The sequence below is a fragment of the Schistocerca americana genome, chromosome 2 (genome assembly GCF_021461395.2).
Source record: "Schistocerca americana isolate TAMUIC-IGC-003095 chromosome 2, iqSchAmer2.1, whole genome shotgun sequence".
NCBI lineage: Eukaryota > Metazoa > Arthropoda > Insecta > Orthoptera > Acrididae > Schistocerca > Schistocerca americana.
In genome coordinates this window covers 649,682,243-649,699,819 of record NC_060120.1, presented here as the reverse complement: position 1 = coordinate 649,699,819, position 17,577 = coordinate 649,682,243, and the positions used below count along the sequence as shown (strand labels likewise).

Here is a 17,577-nt window from a genome sequence, read left to right as displayed (position 1 = left end):
AGTCAGCCCTGTACTAATTTCACTCTTGTCATCGTGTTACAAATTAGACAGAGACTTAAACCACTGGACCAAAGTTAAAACCAATAAAAGCGGCGTCTTGTGGCTTAATCTCAAAAAATGGTTCAAATGGCTCTGAGCACTATGGGACTCAACTGCTGAGGTCATTAGTCCCCTAGAACGTAGAACTAGTTAAACCTAACTAACCTAAGGACATCACACACATCCATGCCCGAGCCAGGATTCGAACCTGCGGCTGTAGCGGTCGCGCGGTTCCAGACTGAAGAGCCTAGAACCGCTCGGCCACTCCGGCCGGCAGTACGAAAGACATCTACAGGGCTCTTGCAGTAGATTTCAGTAAAAGAAGGAATGATGAACATAACTTTTTATTACGAAAGGAAACTTGGTATCATATAAACACAGAATTATCTCAATACTTAAGTCTGTTGTGAAACAATTTGACGTGTTTGAGGGGAGGAACAATTGTCTTAGAAGCGTGGCGTCTCCGCAATGGCGAAGGAAACGTAACATTAAAGGAATCATGGAACCTGATCATTATGACTAAGTAGTTACGTTATTAATCAACAACAGAAAGAAGTTGTCATTATGGAACCGTCTTTAATAAAGAATAAACAGAGGAAGAGAGCGGTACAAGACTAGTTGAGTGGCAAAATGACCTCCCATCCGCAAATTATGGAAATCTCAATAAAATCCATCACACGGTTCTTCGTTTGTGAAATAAGGATTACACGATTCAAGTGCAAGCAGTAGGTAAAGAGATCAATTTAATGTAAGGTCAGCCACTCGCCACGTGGCCGCGTGCTGGAACACAAAGAAGCACGGGCCTACATCACAAAAATTATCTTTTATATAATATTAATTTCACATGCGTATTACGAAAATTCATAGGAAAATGACGCTGCAGGCGATATAGTAACCTTAAGAACAGATAGTTTGTCTGTGACGTGAACAATGACTGGTTTCGCTCGCTCGAATTACCGGGCAAATGTCTGGCGCCAAGTCCAGAACCACTTAAAAATCACTGAATTTACGAGGGTGAGTTGCAAAGAAAACAAAAAATACTAATGCTTACTAATTAACGAATTTCGTAATGCTCAAAATGCATCACAACTAAACGAATTTGGTGTTCAGCGAGAACATGCATGCTTACCACTCCAAGGTCTGCAACATCTTGCTTCAACAGTCTGGTGAAGTTGGAACCCGACTATCTAAAAATATACATTTTTTCAGAGTTGTTGGTAGATTGCTTCAGTCTTAGAATCCTCTGTACAAAATTTGAATAGTTTTTCTATCTCCGTCCATGTGGGGACTTCAGTATTTCAAAAAAATGGCTCTGAGCACTATGGGACTCAACTGCTGAGGTCATTAGTCCCCTAGAACTTAGAACTAGTTAAACCTAACTAACCTAAGGACATCACAAACATCCATGCCCGAGGCAGGATTCGAACCTGCGACCGTAGCGGTCTTGCGGTTCCAGACTGCAGCGCCTTTAACCGCACGGCCACTTCGGCCGGCTCAGTATTTCACTTACGTAATAAAAAGAAACACCAGCAGTCGTTTAGATGTTATTTCGTTATATTGCAACCAGTTTCGGTGACTCAGTACACCATCTCCAGGCCTTACCTGATGCTGAGGAGCTTAACTCCAATCGTATCACGATCCCATAAGCGGCCAACATCTCTGAACTGGCTTCCGAAGAATACTATAAAAGCGATATTGTGTCTGCAACCATCAACTAGTTAGTGTTTACACGTAAGTGTAATTTCAGGGTAGTAATGTAGATATGGGTATCTCCACATTTAGTATTAAATGAGCCAAATCAGTTCAATTTTTCATCCTTTTAGACAATATTATAACCTCTACTTAGGAGGAGAACTTTGTTGCCTTAATTCGTAAATAGATAATGTTATAAATACCCGTTCGTCTACAAAAAATTCTACTCCATTGTAAAAAAAGGGGCCGCGGCGCGAAGGGATTATCACAATGGGACAGAAATCGGTAGATGTGATTTACATATACAGGCAAACAAACGACTACAATTTCAGAAAAATTTGGTGGTTTATTCAAGAGTAATAGCTTCACAAATTGAGCAAGTCAATAATGGATTGGTCCACCTCTTGCCGTTACGCTAGCAGTTCCCGATACGTCTTCGATCTGGAATCTCATTGACTGGAGTAGAATCGTCTTCAGTGATGAGTCCCGATTCGAAATGAGCCCCGACGACCAGCGAAGACATGTCTGGAGAAGCGACGGACAACGGTCGGATCAACCTGACTCTCGCCCGCCGTACGGTCCGAAAGCCAGGTTCTGGTGTGCCATTTCTTTTCATGGCAGGACCCCTTTGGTTGTCATCCGCGGCACCCTTATAGCACAGCTGCACATCGACGATATTCTAACCCTGTTTTATTGCCCTTCATGGTAAGCCATCCTGGGGTAACGTTTCAAGAAGATAATTTTGATTAAATAAAGAGTTGAGATCGCAATAACATTTGTTTATGATTACCGGTTTCGGCGCATGTTAAAGCTATGCTCAGGTTTTTTGGGCCCCCTATGGCTAGTACTGGCGGCCCCTCGGTCCTTCACATGATACAACGATCGTACACTGATATCACATGAAGAACAGAGGAGCTGCCAGCACTACCATAGGGGGCCCAAAAAACCTGAGCATAGCTTTAACATGCGCCGAAACCGGTAATAATAAACAAATGTTATTGCGATCTCACCTCTTCTTATAATCAAAGTTAGCACCAGACGCTGCGCCTCATAGACAATGCTGTCTAATCCATAAAATTTCGGGCATGCAGCCGCGTAAATTCAGTTTCTTCTTCTAATATTTCGGCTGAATACTGTCAGCCATTTTCATAGTGAGCCTAGGTGACTAGCGCTCCAGCACTTGCTCCGTCCTTTTACACCCGAGGACCGAACCACTGCGTATGAGGCCAAAGACACACAAGGCGCCATAGACGTTGATACGCGGCAAAGAGGTGTAACATATGCAAGGAAATTATATCTATGGCTGCGCAGTCGTTGCACGCCCGAAATTTTATGGAACAGTCTTAACGCAGCGAAAACATGAAGATGCTCAATGTTGTCCAAATTTATCAACAAGATAACGCTAGGTCGGACAAGACAAGAGCTTCAACTGCTTCTCTTCGTGGTTGTCAAACCCCACCTCGGCCAGCAAGGTCGCCGAATCTCTCCCCAATTGAGAACGCTTGGATCATAATGGTCAGCGCCCTCTAACCAGCTCGGGATTTTGACAATTTAACGCATCAATTGGACCGCATGTGGCACGATATCCCTCAGGAGCACATCCAACAACTCCTTCAATCAGTGCCAAGCTGAGTATCTACTTGCATAAGGGACAGAATTGTACCAACGTGTTATTGACTTTTTCAGTTTATGAAACTCTTTCCCTTGAATAAAACATCCAGTGTCATCAATTTGTTTGTCTGTACATATACATCGTCCTAATGAGTGTGGCAGGATACAGATGTAACTGAGCAAAATTGTCCACAGACATTTTAAGTCAAGAATTGAGAGATTAAGAAATTGACATGTATTTATCTCTACTTGGTTGCCGTGTTTGGAACTAGTTGTGTACTACAAAATAGGCTTATAACCCCGAAACCTATGTCGTACATTAATGATAAAGTTTCGCGAAATAAGGCAAAAAAAATTTTTTTAATTGTCATGAAATTAAACATTTGGCTATTCGCCCAAACGTGGTAGTGAATAATCATATTCCCTTACTCGGCATTTCAAACTGCAGATACTGCCAAATAATACTTATATGCCCCATATTTTACTTTATTTCAGTTACTGGTGTTCCACCTGCCCTACTGTTTTACTACGTATAATTTTAGTTGTTTCAGCTACCAGTTAAGTTTCATCATGCGTTTCAATGTAACATGATACTTCATGGTAAAATTGTCTTGTTGAGTCATGCCCTTGATACATGTCATTAGCCCTTACTGAATTTTGTTCTTTTTTTTCTCTGAAAAGTTATTGTAATGAGTGATGTTCTTCATTGGCTCAGTGTGACATTCAATTTATCGAAGCTAAATAGCTTTTACGTCACATTTTTATAATTCTCGATTTAGACTTCAGTTGAAACTTCCGGGCTGAGACGCCTTGGTCGATGTATAAAATTTCCACCTAACGTTTCGTCTCCATTTGCGAGAGACATCTTCTGAGGTCGTCCGGCTACTGCAGTAGCAAACTAGTAAACGTTGTGTTTCATAACACTCCATTTGCAACAACACTGTTTTTGAATGTGAGATTTGCTATCGATGTTAATGAAGTTAAAAGTTCGAATTTACGGCTGTTATTCAGTGGTTACAAGAACCTTCCGTCACAAATACGTATTGCTTATTATTTCTCCTCTGCTTTTTGATTAACTACTTCGCATCCTCACCAAGCGAGCGGCGTACCAACTGACAGCTGTTGTCTGATTGCATTTGAAAATTAAGAAATAAGGGAGTATATGAAGAAAAGACCTTGTTAAAAGGTTTACGACAACTGTTGTTTTTCGTCGTTCTTCGGCCTATTTGATGGAGAATTAGTGAAGGAAGAGAATGGAAATTTGATAAATGGAAGAAAAGTAGAGGGGAATAGATACCAGTTCTGGCAGGCGACATGGCCCTCAGGCCTGAAAGTATCGAAGACTTAGACGATTTCCGTAATGGAAAGAACAAGCGGCTAAGCACGGAATTTGAGTTTAGGATAAACATAGCGAAAACGAAAGAGATATAGCGTAGCAGAAAGACGAATATCAGCATCAAAAGAGGAAAATAGTTGATTAACTCCGCTATAGAGAAATGTGATGAGTGGACTAATAGATGAGAGGTACTAAGTGTATGCAAAACGGTCACTGGAAGAAGGAACAGTTTCTTTGGGTACGTGTTAAAACAATACGGAATAGACAGACAACTACTGAAAGGAGCAATACAGCAGCAAACCTGTAAAGATAGTCAAAGATCATAATATTCAAAACAGATCATCGATGCTTTCAGCTGTAGTTGATACAAACTAACAAAAGATTAATCTATGGCAGGATGAGAATTTCTAAACCAATGGATGACTCATGACTAAAAAAAGCCAACTGCAACATGCCATCGTTGGTAGATCACATAAAGTTCATGTGTAGGTTTATATTACTCTCGTTAGCAATTTACAAGCGTAAGATGTGAAACTCTTCTTTTATACTTCTCACAATTATGCCTCCCGTGTTTTCTGTGGTCCCCATCGGCTGTTACTCGTATTCGAGTGTTCATATTTTCCATATGTCTCTCAAATTGTCTTGTGTACATGTTTCATATGGCTACAAAGCTCGACTTAGGTATGTAACCTGTAGTGACATAAGGCGCACTCTCGATTTAGCGTTAGTTTATTTTCTACAAACTATGAAGTTATGTCATGAATTGCACTATTTGAAACAGAGCCATTGTTGCGCACAACATCCTTTACTACTTAACTAATGTCATCAGCAAACAGAAATATGTTAGAATTACCCGTAATACTAGAGGGCGTATCATATATATAAATAAGGAACAAGAGTGGCCCCAGAACTGATCCCTGGAGCGCCTTTCCCCCCCCCCCCCCCCCCATTTGACTGTGCCCCAGTCAGATCCCACATCACAGCCATTCTCAACACTGAATTGTGACCTTTTGCTATCTGTTGCTGAAATAAGAGGTGAACCAATTGTGAGCTACTCCCCGTATTTCATAACGGTCCAACTCCTGGAGCAATATTTTCTGATCAACACAATCAAACGCCTTAAATAATTAAAAAAAGATGCCAAGCGTTCGAAACGTTTTGTTTAATCCACCCAGTACTTCACAGAGGAAAGAGAGTACAGCATTTTCAGTTGTTATACCACTACTAAAGCCAAACTGTATATTTGATTGCAAATTATGTGACATAAAATGATCAATTATCCTCACATACGCAGTCTTTTCAATAACTCTTAGCAAACATAGAGACAGGTCTAAAATCGTCTACATTATCTCTTTCTCCGTTTTTATAAAGCGGCTTTGCTACTGAGAACTTTAATGGTTCAGGAAATTGACCATTCTTAAAGGAGAAATTACAAATATTGCTAAGTACAGGGCTTGCATGTGCAGCACAGTTCTTTAATATTCTGCTAGGCACTCCCACCGCATCCATGAGAATCAGTAGTCTTTACTGATTTAATTATTGAGTCAGTATCAATCTCGGAAAGGTATTTTCCAAGAGAATTACATAATGTTCTGTAGAAACTAAGTTTTTATTTTTGCGTACAGCAGTGCCCAGAAAATGATTGTTGAATACTGTACATATGTCTGACTTACCAGTAACACAGATATTTTTACTATGAACTGACTTTCTATCGTCGTCCTTGTGCAGCTGATAATACATATTCTTTGCCTTCCTAATGAGATTTTTAAGCACCTTACAATGCTGTTTGTAATGGGCTACTGTAGCTTGGTTGTGACCACTTTTAGCATTTTGATATAATTCCCACTTTGTTCTACATGATATCCTTATCACACTAGTCAACCACCCAGGCTGCCTTTTACTGCTAGTACCCTGTTTAGAAAGTTGTAATGGAAAGCAACTCTCAAAGTGCATGAAAAATGTGTTAAGGAAAGCGTTTGTCATCTGTGTTATCGGCACTATAATCATCCTGCCACTCTTGTTCCTTAACGAGGTTTAAAAAATTCTCTTTTGCCGTTGGATTAGCTTTTCTACATAGTTTGCAATTATAACATTTGTTTTGAGTACTAAAGCCCTTTACTGTTTAAATTTGTGCGTCATGGTCTGAAAGGACATTCACCCTTTTACTAACAGAATGCCCGTATAGTAATGAAGAATGAATAAAAATATTGTCTATGGCTGTGCTACTGTTCCCCTGCACTCTGGTTGGGAAAAACACAGTCTGCATCAGATCATATGAGTTTACGAGATCTTCCAACATCCTTTTTCCTGCACAATCACATACAAAATTAATATTGAAGTCACCACATACAGCTAATTTTTGCCACTTCCTATAAAGTGAACCAAGAACCCTCTCTGGATTGAGCAGAAATGATCTGAAGTCAGATTTAGGGAACCTATAAACAACAACAATCAGAATTTTAGTTTCACAAATTCAACTGCCCCTGCGCAGCATTCAAATACCCGTTCAGTGGAGTGCAATGATACGTCTATGGACTCAAATGGAATACTGTTTTTTTCACGTACATGGCCACTCCCCCCAATCCGCAAAGAACTCCTTGAAAAACAGCCAGCTAATTTGTATCCTGATAAATTGTTTAGGTGGTGCTCCGATATACCAATAATGTCGGAGTCAACATCTGTAAGCAGTTCACTAACTTTATCTTTGATGCCTCTTATATACTGATGAAATATGATAATTCCTTCTCTACTTAGATACCTGATCTCCTCTGAAGCTGATTCCTTTGTTGGAGGGACTTCCTTTAAGCAGGTATACCTATCAGCTTACTTCAGTCTAAAAATGGAACAGCTCTAACACCAACTACTACAGGAATTTGTCCATGAGTGTTCCCACCACCACCCACTACACTGTCACCTATCAGCTTTGCCAGCATCCCCTTCCCATACGTATTGAGTTGCAGGCCATGCCAAGTGAAACCCTATCTATTGACAGACGCAGCTGGCAACACTGCAATGTGAACCATGCCCTCCACCATCAGTGCCTTCTCCAGCCCCATGTTAACACGCCTAACAGCAGCATTAAGATGAGGCCGATAATGACGCTGATAGTTGCACAAAGTGTACATTAGTGCCACTAGTTTGAGTAGCTATCTTCATCAGGTCACCACATACATCATATTCCCGTCCCTATCAAGACAGTTCCCTGCTCCACCCACAATCATTATCTGATCCTCTTTCGTAAAATTCCTACATAACTCCCCTATGCTGTCAGTCACCTGAGCCAACTCCCCGAAACTGCTGATCCTCGCAGCAGAACCTCCTCCTTTCGGTTAGAGTTTGCAGCTGACTTAGGCTTCATAACTGCTGAAGACTGCTGTGTGTTCCCTACACCTGCAGTGACAAGAGGCTTCTCTCCACTCAACTCTGACAGCTCGTCAAAACTATTGCTTATACGCAAAGCGCTACTGTGTGAATATCTCCTCCTCCTAGCTGCTTTCTTACCAACTGCCAGTTCCCGTTTCCCAGCACCCTTCACCCTCCTCAACCTGTCTAGTTCCTCCTTTGCGTCTTGTAACTGTATCTGAAACGCACAGATCTTACGCAGCTGCTCCTCTGTCAGCTTATTTCTTCTACAAATTCTGCATTTCCAGAAGAGGATCTCGCTAGAACGTTCACTGGCTTCATCACTGCATTCCCCCCACCCCTCCCCCCACCTCCCACCCCCAACGAAAATACTTTGAACAAATCCCGCACTATAACACACTACATACAAACCTACGACGAAGCCCACACTTCTCACTCATGGTAAAATTGTAATAGTTACTGAAAAACTAAACGTCTACGTTAACTAAGTTCAGTTACAACTTAAGAATTATTTAAAGAACTAACAATAGTGCTCTCGAAATTCTCTCTTTACTAAGAAAGCAACTACTTTTATTAATACTACTAAACCACAACTAATACCAGCACTACCAAAACTTCACACAATTTCTAAGCTATAACAAAAAATTCAAAGGGCACTGGAACACTCAACGAAATTAATAGAGTGAATGAAAATTTTACTTTGTTTTTTAGAGTTGTTTGTGCGTGGAAGTTGTTTAGTAAATTTCGTGCGGTAGTTGTCGGCTGACACGTCACGTGTCCTGTGCTCTGAACATCTGGTGTCATCGGCTGGCGAGATCACGTGACATGAGCCATGATTGGCTTACAAAAGCGCATCCAGGCTTCTTTTTTTTTCTCTCGGAAGTGCCGGGAAGTTTTAAGTCGGTGTATAAAACCTTAAGCATTCAAAGGACTGGTAAGTTTACAGTTCCGAGAGAAAGTACACTGTCGCTTAACCGCGCAAAAAGTATATTTTTTAACTGGAAAATCCCGGAAAAAGAATTTTTCCTTATTCGCGTATACACCCTGTTAATTCCTCATAATTCCAGAATTAACTGATGAAAACATCTCATTTTCTGCGCAAGTGTAGCGTAACTTCAAGTTATCACACAGGCGATAATGCAGATGCCGGCCGTTGTGGACGAGCGGTTCTAGGCGCTTCAGTCAGGAACCGCGCTGCTGCTACGGCCGCAGGTTCGAATCCTGCCTCGGGCATGGATATGTGTGATGTCCTTAGGTTGGTTAGGTTTAAGTACTTCTAAGTCTAGGGGACTGATGACCACAGATGTTAAGTCCCATAGTGCTCAGAAGTGCTCAGAGCCATTTGAACCAACCTACAACCAACATTTACTACCGGTAAATTCACAGCTTTGCCCACGGACGTGGGAATTTGCGGCGGCCAAGTAACATGCCATTGTGGCGATTTGTTGTAGCGTTTAGTTTAAATTGCGTCTGATGAGATCACACAATCATCTCTCCAAACATTTCATTGTTGTGCACGATGCCATTAACCACTCGCAGTACTTCATACTACGATCTGGGTCATCCTCGATCAGTGCGTGTAGCAGTCTTAGGATGTAACGCTTAAACTACTCAGTCTTCAAAATTCGCTGAAGACTTGAGTGACTAACCCTGGTTTCGTGGCCACACTCTCTGAGACTTCTGTTGGTGAGCGAACGAATTGGTGTAATATAGCATGGAAGTTCGCCGGACGTCTCACTACAACAGGTCGTCCGGATCGTCGTGTACATATGTGAAATAGCCATCGACTTCAAATTTGTCCCGGATGCCCCCAGTTGCATACGTGTCGGTGGCTCTGTTTGAAACTTTAGTCGCATATCAGCCTTTCAGCAACCTTGTTGACTCACTTGAATCAAAACAAAGCAAAGCAACACTTACGTGGCGACTATCAAGTAACAAAACAACAAAATGTGTATATGGCGACCGCCAGAACAATATACTGTTTAACTATCGATAATTCGACATTTCCCTCGGTTAATTTGGAAGTTATGGACAATCAGAGAAGTATACATTTATTGGGCCAGTCTGTAGAATAACAATTTTTGTCAATAAAAGTTTTTAAGAAACTCATGAATAAATATAAACGAATCGCTCTCAGTTTTAATATTTAACGCAGAAATAAGTTTCAGGATTCATTTCTGTTCCACAGGAATGTCTACGTAGGAAGTATTTTAAAAGGAAAAACAATCCATTTCTACGATCACTAGATTTTATTTATTTTTAAAGAGCTTATCAAGAGCCAAAGGAAAGGCAATTTATGTCTGGGGGCTGCTGGTTGGCAAATTATATGTCACTTATATTGAAAAAGCCCGCCCGGTTGGCCGTGCGGTCTAACGCACGGCTTTCCGGGCGGGATGAGCGCCTGGTCCCCGCCACGAATCCGCCCGGCGGATTTGTGTCGAGGTCCGGTGAACCAGCCAGTCTGTGGATGGTTTTTAGGCGGTTTTCCATCTGCCACGGCGAATGCGGGCTGGTTCCCCTTATTCCGCCTCAGTTACACTATTTCGGCGATTGCTGTGCAAACAAGTTCTCCATGTACGCGTACGCCACCACTACTCTACCACTCAAACACAGGGGTTACACTCGTCTGGTGTGAGACGTTCCCTGGTGGGGTCCACCGGGAGCGGAACTGCACAATAACCTTGAGTTCGGTGTGGGGCGGCGGAGGGGTGAAGTGGACTGCGGTAGTCGTTGTGGGGTTGCGGCGGGAGGGACCCTCACCGTCGTTTCTAGGTCCCCGGTTAACATACAACATACCACATACAACATATATGGAAAAATGTCGAATCGGCATGTACGTGAGTGTAATGGGTGCTTATATACTGAAGGATTTCCCAAACCTGTTACGAGAAACACGTCGTTTTTTTTCGAGATTTTGATGATACTAATTATTATTTTAAAAAAGTTATTGTGATTCCTCTGTTATTGGTTATGATGTAACATTGGAGTAATCACCTTACATACAAGTGTTTCTCATTTTTTTTTTAATATATCCATCTTCAAAGTAAAGAAGATATTCCGTCAAAGTACCAGTATTCTCAGAGCGTTCTGTCAGAGGAAAAGTTTGGGAACACCTGCCCTAGTGTAGTGTGTGGTGGCTCGTTTGTGCTGAGCGGCCCCTGGACGCGTTCGCAGGAGAACGGGCAGCGGCGGTACGGGCCGCCGCCAGGCTGGAGGGGCCCGGCGCCGGGCACGGAGTGCGAGGTGTTCGTGGGGCGGCTGCCGCGCAGCTGCTACGAGGACGTGCTGGTGCCGCTGCTCAGCGCCGCGGGCCGCCTCTACCAGCTGCGCCTCATGATGGACTTCAGCGGCCGCAACCGCGGCTACGCCTTCGCCATGTACACCAGTCCAGAGGTACGTGCCCGCTGCTCGCGCCACCGCTGCTTCTCTTGCTGGATATAGGTACGGGCCGACTTGATGCAGCGAACTGTTACTCCGGCTGCTGGAAAGGACCGGATTATTATTGACTTACTGCGGCAACTGAGACAGAGTAATCCAAATTACATTTGTAAATTAACTGCCTATAACATCAGTAGTGAGCACCGCTGCTGTGTGCCACCAGACAGTGACGCGTCCAAACAGGGGGACAACAATGGCTTTGTAACATAAAATTCTTGGCCGCGACTTGTGCTCGTTGTTGCAGCTATTGTGGACGACGCCAAAGCTGGCTTCCGCTATGAGCTTTGTCCATCTGGGACGTGACGGGTCACACTTTCCTTAATCTTAGTGGTTTGTGATGGAAGCCTCATACGCTGGCCTAAGAGCGACAGACTCCTCGTGAAACCACGTATTTACCAGTAAGTGCTGGAAATAAACCTGTGAGAACTCCCAGAATAACAATTACCAGGCCGTATCGAATTCTACTAACATTCCTCCCAGTAGCACATTGCCATTTAGTACGGATTTCTTCTCCTGTAAGAGGACACTCGTGCTGTTCTTGCGTCATACGACTATCACTACAGGGAACAGTTTACCCTCCTTGCCTACTTCATGTGGACGGGGACTTGCACTGTTGTAGATGACTAAACTCATAAAGCACGAAATGCTTCAGTCCGATTAAACTTACTTGACAGTTGACGTCTACTACTTGCCTCTACAGTGTTGTCACATTGGCTACCGCTTGGTTAAAGACGACATGCAAACACGGCGGGTCCGTCGCCAAGTGCAGAAGTGTTTTTTTTTTTTTTTTTTATGTATTGGAAGCGGTTGCCGTCAGGTTTGGTGTGAGTCCGAGATTCTCTGTTTACAGCCGACTTTAAAGTGACCAATGACTGAACTGCAACAGACGAAGCGTTTTGTAGCACTGAATTTACACTTGTGTCCTCACCATACAACAACCTCTTGAATTGCAATGTATTGGAGAAAATGGCAGTCAGCAACATGCGACAAAACTGTTTATCATACTGACTTTGTTCACGGACATGAAAGCCGACATCTACAAGCAAACTCAAGACAGAAAAATTTGTTTCAGTATTAAAAGCGATTTGTAACTTCTCGTTTTCATCGGTTATCCGCCACTCGGTTACAGTTTTGATTGTTTTGCCTTCTGGACGGCAGACTGTAACTTCACCAATGTGCTACATCTCGACATTATAGCCTCAGCTGTCGAGCAATTTTAATGAGACTATAGTAAAGTTTATTTTCTCTGGTTTACACAGTGTTGATGGAAGAACTCGTTCATAAAACTGGGTTTAATAAGCCACCTTGACCATATGTTAATTTAAAGCAGCAATAACAAAAGCAATTTTTTGTGGCGCCAATTCTAATAACATCAAACTGACAGCATTATTTAAGAAATTTACAATAAAAATTATTGTGGAAGTTGCAGTCAGTAGTTATTTGCTCTATTGTTCCATATTTTGAAAGTCCCTCACGGTATGTACGTCAGTACGTTCCTAACTGCTTACAAATTATATTTTGAGCGTCAAAGACAGTTTCCACGTGACGTACTCTTATGACTGTCATAACATGATAACATAAAAATAATGCAAGTCGCTTTTAGAGTGATACAGTGCCATTGAGGGAAAGTTCTCCACTTACTTTATTGAGTGCTTATTGGCGCAAAGATAAAATCGAAATTTTGTAAACATGACTTCCAGTGTAATCACACTTGTATTCCTGTAATTCTAAACAATTTATGGGTTTCTCAATATCCAGAGACGTATGCGGCTCCAACTCCTGGGTAATTACTGACCTGTGGCCTTCACTAAATGTCACAGTTCAGCGTTTCTTCGGGACCCAAATGGCTGTCTTGTTCATAGACGATTTCTGAATATCATTTCTGTTGGTTAGCATTCAGCGGAAATGATCTATGGCTATAAAACAAGAAATTTAAGGGTCATTTAAAAAGTTTCCGTTTGAGGGCTTAGCTGCAGCGTATACGTAACACAGTGCGCCGCACTCAGTGGCCGCGCGGTTTGAGGCGCCATGTCACGGATTGTGCAGCCCCTCCCGCCGGAGGTTCGAGTCCTCCCTCGGGCAGGGGCGTGTGTGTGTGTTGTTCTTCGCATAAGTTGGTTTAAGTAGTGTGTAAGTCTAGGAACCGATGACCTCAGCAGTTTAGTCCCTTAGGAATTCACACACTTGTGAACATTTTTAACTTTGTGCAACTCCGGTGTGGATATATAAGCACCGTCTACATGACGGTAAGGGATTAGTGTGCCATTCGTGTCTTTCCGACGTGTGTGCGGTAAGCGCGAGCACTTGAACTACGGTGATGCTATTACCAAATGCTTCCAAAAGCGACCGACGTGCTAGTATTCTTTTATAATAATAATAATGTCGTGTGACGAGGGCCTCCCGTCGGGGAGACCGCTCGCCTGGTGCAAGTCTTTCGATTTGACGCCACTTCGGCGACTTGCGCGTCGAGGTATTCTTTCTTTTCTTGCCGAAGGACAGATAAATACCGGTACACATCGATCGGAGACTGAAGAAAGTGTGGGGGGGCAGCATGTCTGTCGAAAACCCTCGTTGTGGAATGGTGCAGCAAGGGATGCTGCTACATTATGATGACGCACATCCTCATATCTCAAATGTTCTAACACTGAAATTACGCCAACTTGAGTGGGAGACACTCGAGCACCTGCCTTATAGTCCTGATCTCTCCTCGTGCGGTTATCACGCATTCAATCTCTTAGAAAACACTGTGATGGGTCGACGATTCCAGTCAGACAAGGGTGTGTGGCAGACATTTTCAGACTTCTTTCACGCTGCAGGACACTGTGTGTTACCAAACGTGTATCAGCAACCAGTGCGTCTGTGGGATGAATGTCTCAATGCTCACGACGATTTTGTCTGATTGGCATTCCGATTTTGGACTGTACGACGCTTAAACGGAAACTTTTTGATCGCCTCTTATAGATGTATGATGCCAAGCACCTTTTAAAGTTTTGTTTGAGTGTCTCCTACTCTACTAGTGTAGTGACAAAACATCTGTTTTACTCCTCACACCTGTTGTAATTGTGTAACTTTTAAGTTATTCTGTTCTGTGGCTCTTTTTGTATTTTCAAATATTTTTTGTGCTCCTATTCCTTTCTTAAATTCTTGGTTACTTTATTACTCTTTTTTTTTTAATTTCCAATTTTTATAACTACTAACATGATAATGATAACGATCATTCTGTGCCTCCTGAACTTTTACAACATCAGCAAAAACGTCAACAACCAAATGAGACGAGCTAACCGTTATCAGACTGGGTGCACATGAGCGACACGTGCTAGTTGTCCAGTTCCAGTCTTACGCAATAAATCTAGGCTATTTTAGTCTCACAACATCTTCATTACTGCTAAAGTTGTTGAAAAAAATATCAGAGTGTTAACCGGATGGTCACTCGTTCTCTGCAATACTGACACAAACGGCGGACTGTTTTACGTTGAGGACGGTACACACAGACTGCTGCAATTAATTAGCTGTCCACTGTGCAGGAGGCGGAGCGCGCAGCGCGGCTGCTGCACGGGCGGGAGGTGCGGCCTGGCCGGCGCGTCGCCGTGCTGCCCGCCGCCGACAACAGCCGCCTGCTGGTGACGTCGCAGCCAGCGCCGGGCACCACCAGCGTGCCGCAGCTCTCGCGCGATCTCCTCGCAGAGGTCAGTGCAGTACCTGCCACAGCTCTCAGTCCTCTGCCTTAGCATCTTGCTTGTGCCAACAGTTGGTGTTTGAATTTTCTCATTTTGAGAGAACTGAAGGATCTGTTCAATTGTTAAAAGCCATTCAACAGCCAAGATGGCATAAATTATTTCTTTAAGATAATCGGTTTCAACAGACTATGCTGTCATCTTCAGGCCTTAAAGTCTTTTCTTTGTAAAACATGTTCGTTTTACGCTGATCTCACGCACAAGATGTGTAGTGGATAAAAATCCACTCTGGGCGGTGCGGTTGTGCACCTGTCGCGTTTGCGGCCACAAGCACACCGCCGAGGGCGGGAGGGAGGCACCGCGAAATAATGTGCTATTTCCATCCACTTGACATCTTGTGAATGAGATCAGCGTAAAATCAACAAATGTTGCAACAAAAAAGATTTTAAGACTTGAAGATGACAGCATAGTCTGTTAAAACCAGTTGTCTTGGATAAAGAAATATTTTGTGCGATCTTGGCTGTTGGATGGTTTTCAAGAACAGTTCATGTACAGCTGAAAATCAGACAGATTACAATTAGTAGTATAGAAATTGTTTTTCTGTCTCGACTTCAAAGTGACCGGTTTCACTACCTCTTGTGCCAAGAATAAGTCCAAAATAATATACACTCCTGGAAATTGAAATAAGAACACCTTGAATTCATTGTCCCAGGAAGGGGAAACTTTATTGACACATTCCTGGGGTCAGATACATCACATGATCACACTGACAGAACCACAGGCACATAGACACAGGCAACAGAGCATGCACAATGTCGGCACTAGTACAGTGTATATCCACCTTTCGCAGCAATGCAGGCTGCTATTCTCCCATGGAGACGATCGTAGAGATGCTGGATGTAGTCCTGTGGAACGGCTTGCCATGCCATTTCCACCTGGCGCCTCAGTTGGACCAGCGTTCGTGCTGGACGTGCAGACCGCGTGAGACGACGCTTCATCCAGTCCCAAACATGCTCAATGGGGGACAGATCCGGAGATCTTGCTGGCCAGGGTAGTTCTAGAGCACGTTGGGTGGCACGGGATACATGCGGACGTGCATTGTCCTGTTGGAACAGCAAGTTCCCTTGCCGGTCTAGGAATGGTAGAACGATGGGTTCGATGACGGTTTGGATGTACCGTGCACTATTCAGTGTCCCCTCGACGATCACCAGTGGTGTACGGCCAGTGTAGGAGATCGCTCCCCACACCATGATGCCGGGTGTTGGCCCTGTGTGCCTCGGTCGTATGCAGTCCTGATTGTGGCGCTCACCTGCACGGCGCCAAACACGCATACGACCATCATTGGCACCAAGGCAGAAGCGACTCTCATCGCTGAAGACGACACGTCTCCATTCGTCCCTCCATTCACGCCTGTCGCGACACCACTGGAGGCGGGCTGCACGATGTTGGGGCGTGAGTGGAAGACGGCCTAACGGTGTGCGGGACCGTAGCCCAGCTTCATGGAGACGGTTGCGAATGGTCCTCGCCGATACCCCAGGAGCAACAGTGTCCCTAATTTGCTGGGAAGTGGCGGTGCGGTCCCCTACAGCACTGCGTAGGATCCTACGGTCTTGGCGTGCATCCGTGCGTCGCTGCGGTCCGGTCCCAGGTCGACGGGCACGTGCACCTTCCGCCGACCACTGGCGACAACATCGATGTACTGTGGAGACCTCACGCCCCACGTGTTGAGCAATTCGGCGGTACGTCCACCCGGCCTCCCGCATGCCCACTATACGCCCTCGCTCAAAGTCCGTCAACTGCACATACGGTTCACGTCCACGCTGTCGCGGCATGCTACCAGTGTTAAAGACTGCGATGGAGCTCCGTATGCCACGGCAAACTGGCTGACACTGACGGCGGCGGTGCACAAATGCTGCGCAGCTAGCGCCATTCGACGGCCAACACCGGGGTTCCTGGTGTGTCCGCTGTGCCGTGCGTGTAATCATTGCTTGTACAGCCCTCTCGCAGTGTCCGGAGCAAGTATGGTGGGTCTGACACACCGGTGTCAATGTGTTCTTTTTTCCATTTCCAGGAGTGTAGTTACTCTGTCAGCTTCTGTTACATACAAATCTAGTAACTCTCGTATCTTGTGAACCTCTGTGCAGTTGGATATCTGATGATGGGAATAAACCCGAAACGCATGAGTTGAGCAGTTTGAGTAATAGTCATTTTTCACTGACTGTACGACATTTTTGAAGCGGCCTATTCAGCTCCAATACAGTACGACGTTATACTGTTGTTGTGTACGACTTTCTACACAACAGTACAGAGAAGTGGGCTACAGAATGATGCGATAACTGTCGTCGTAGGAAAGCTGGACAGAACCAAACACGATTAGCGGACAAGTTAACACAGTAAACTGAATGTTTTGTTAACTTGTGTTTC

At 43.9% G+C, this 17,577-nt stretch overlaps 1 protein-coding gene across 1 annotated transcript in view; it reads left to right on the top strand.

The window, feature by feature from the left end:
* The window catches only part of LOC124594279 (probable RNA-binding protein 46), a 57,641-nt gene that overhangs the window by 18,414 nt on the left and 21,650 nt on the right, over positions 1-17,577 (top strand). The window contains exons 2-3 of the mRNA XM_047132645.1: positions 11,216-11,434; positions 15,004-15,165. Coding sequence (XP_046988601.1) covers positions 11,216-11,434; positions 15,004-15,165 — 381 coding nt within the window. The remainder of the gene's footprint in view (positions 1-11,215; positions 11,435-15,003; positions 15,166-17,577) is intronic.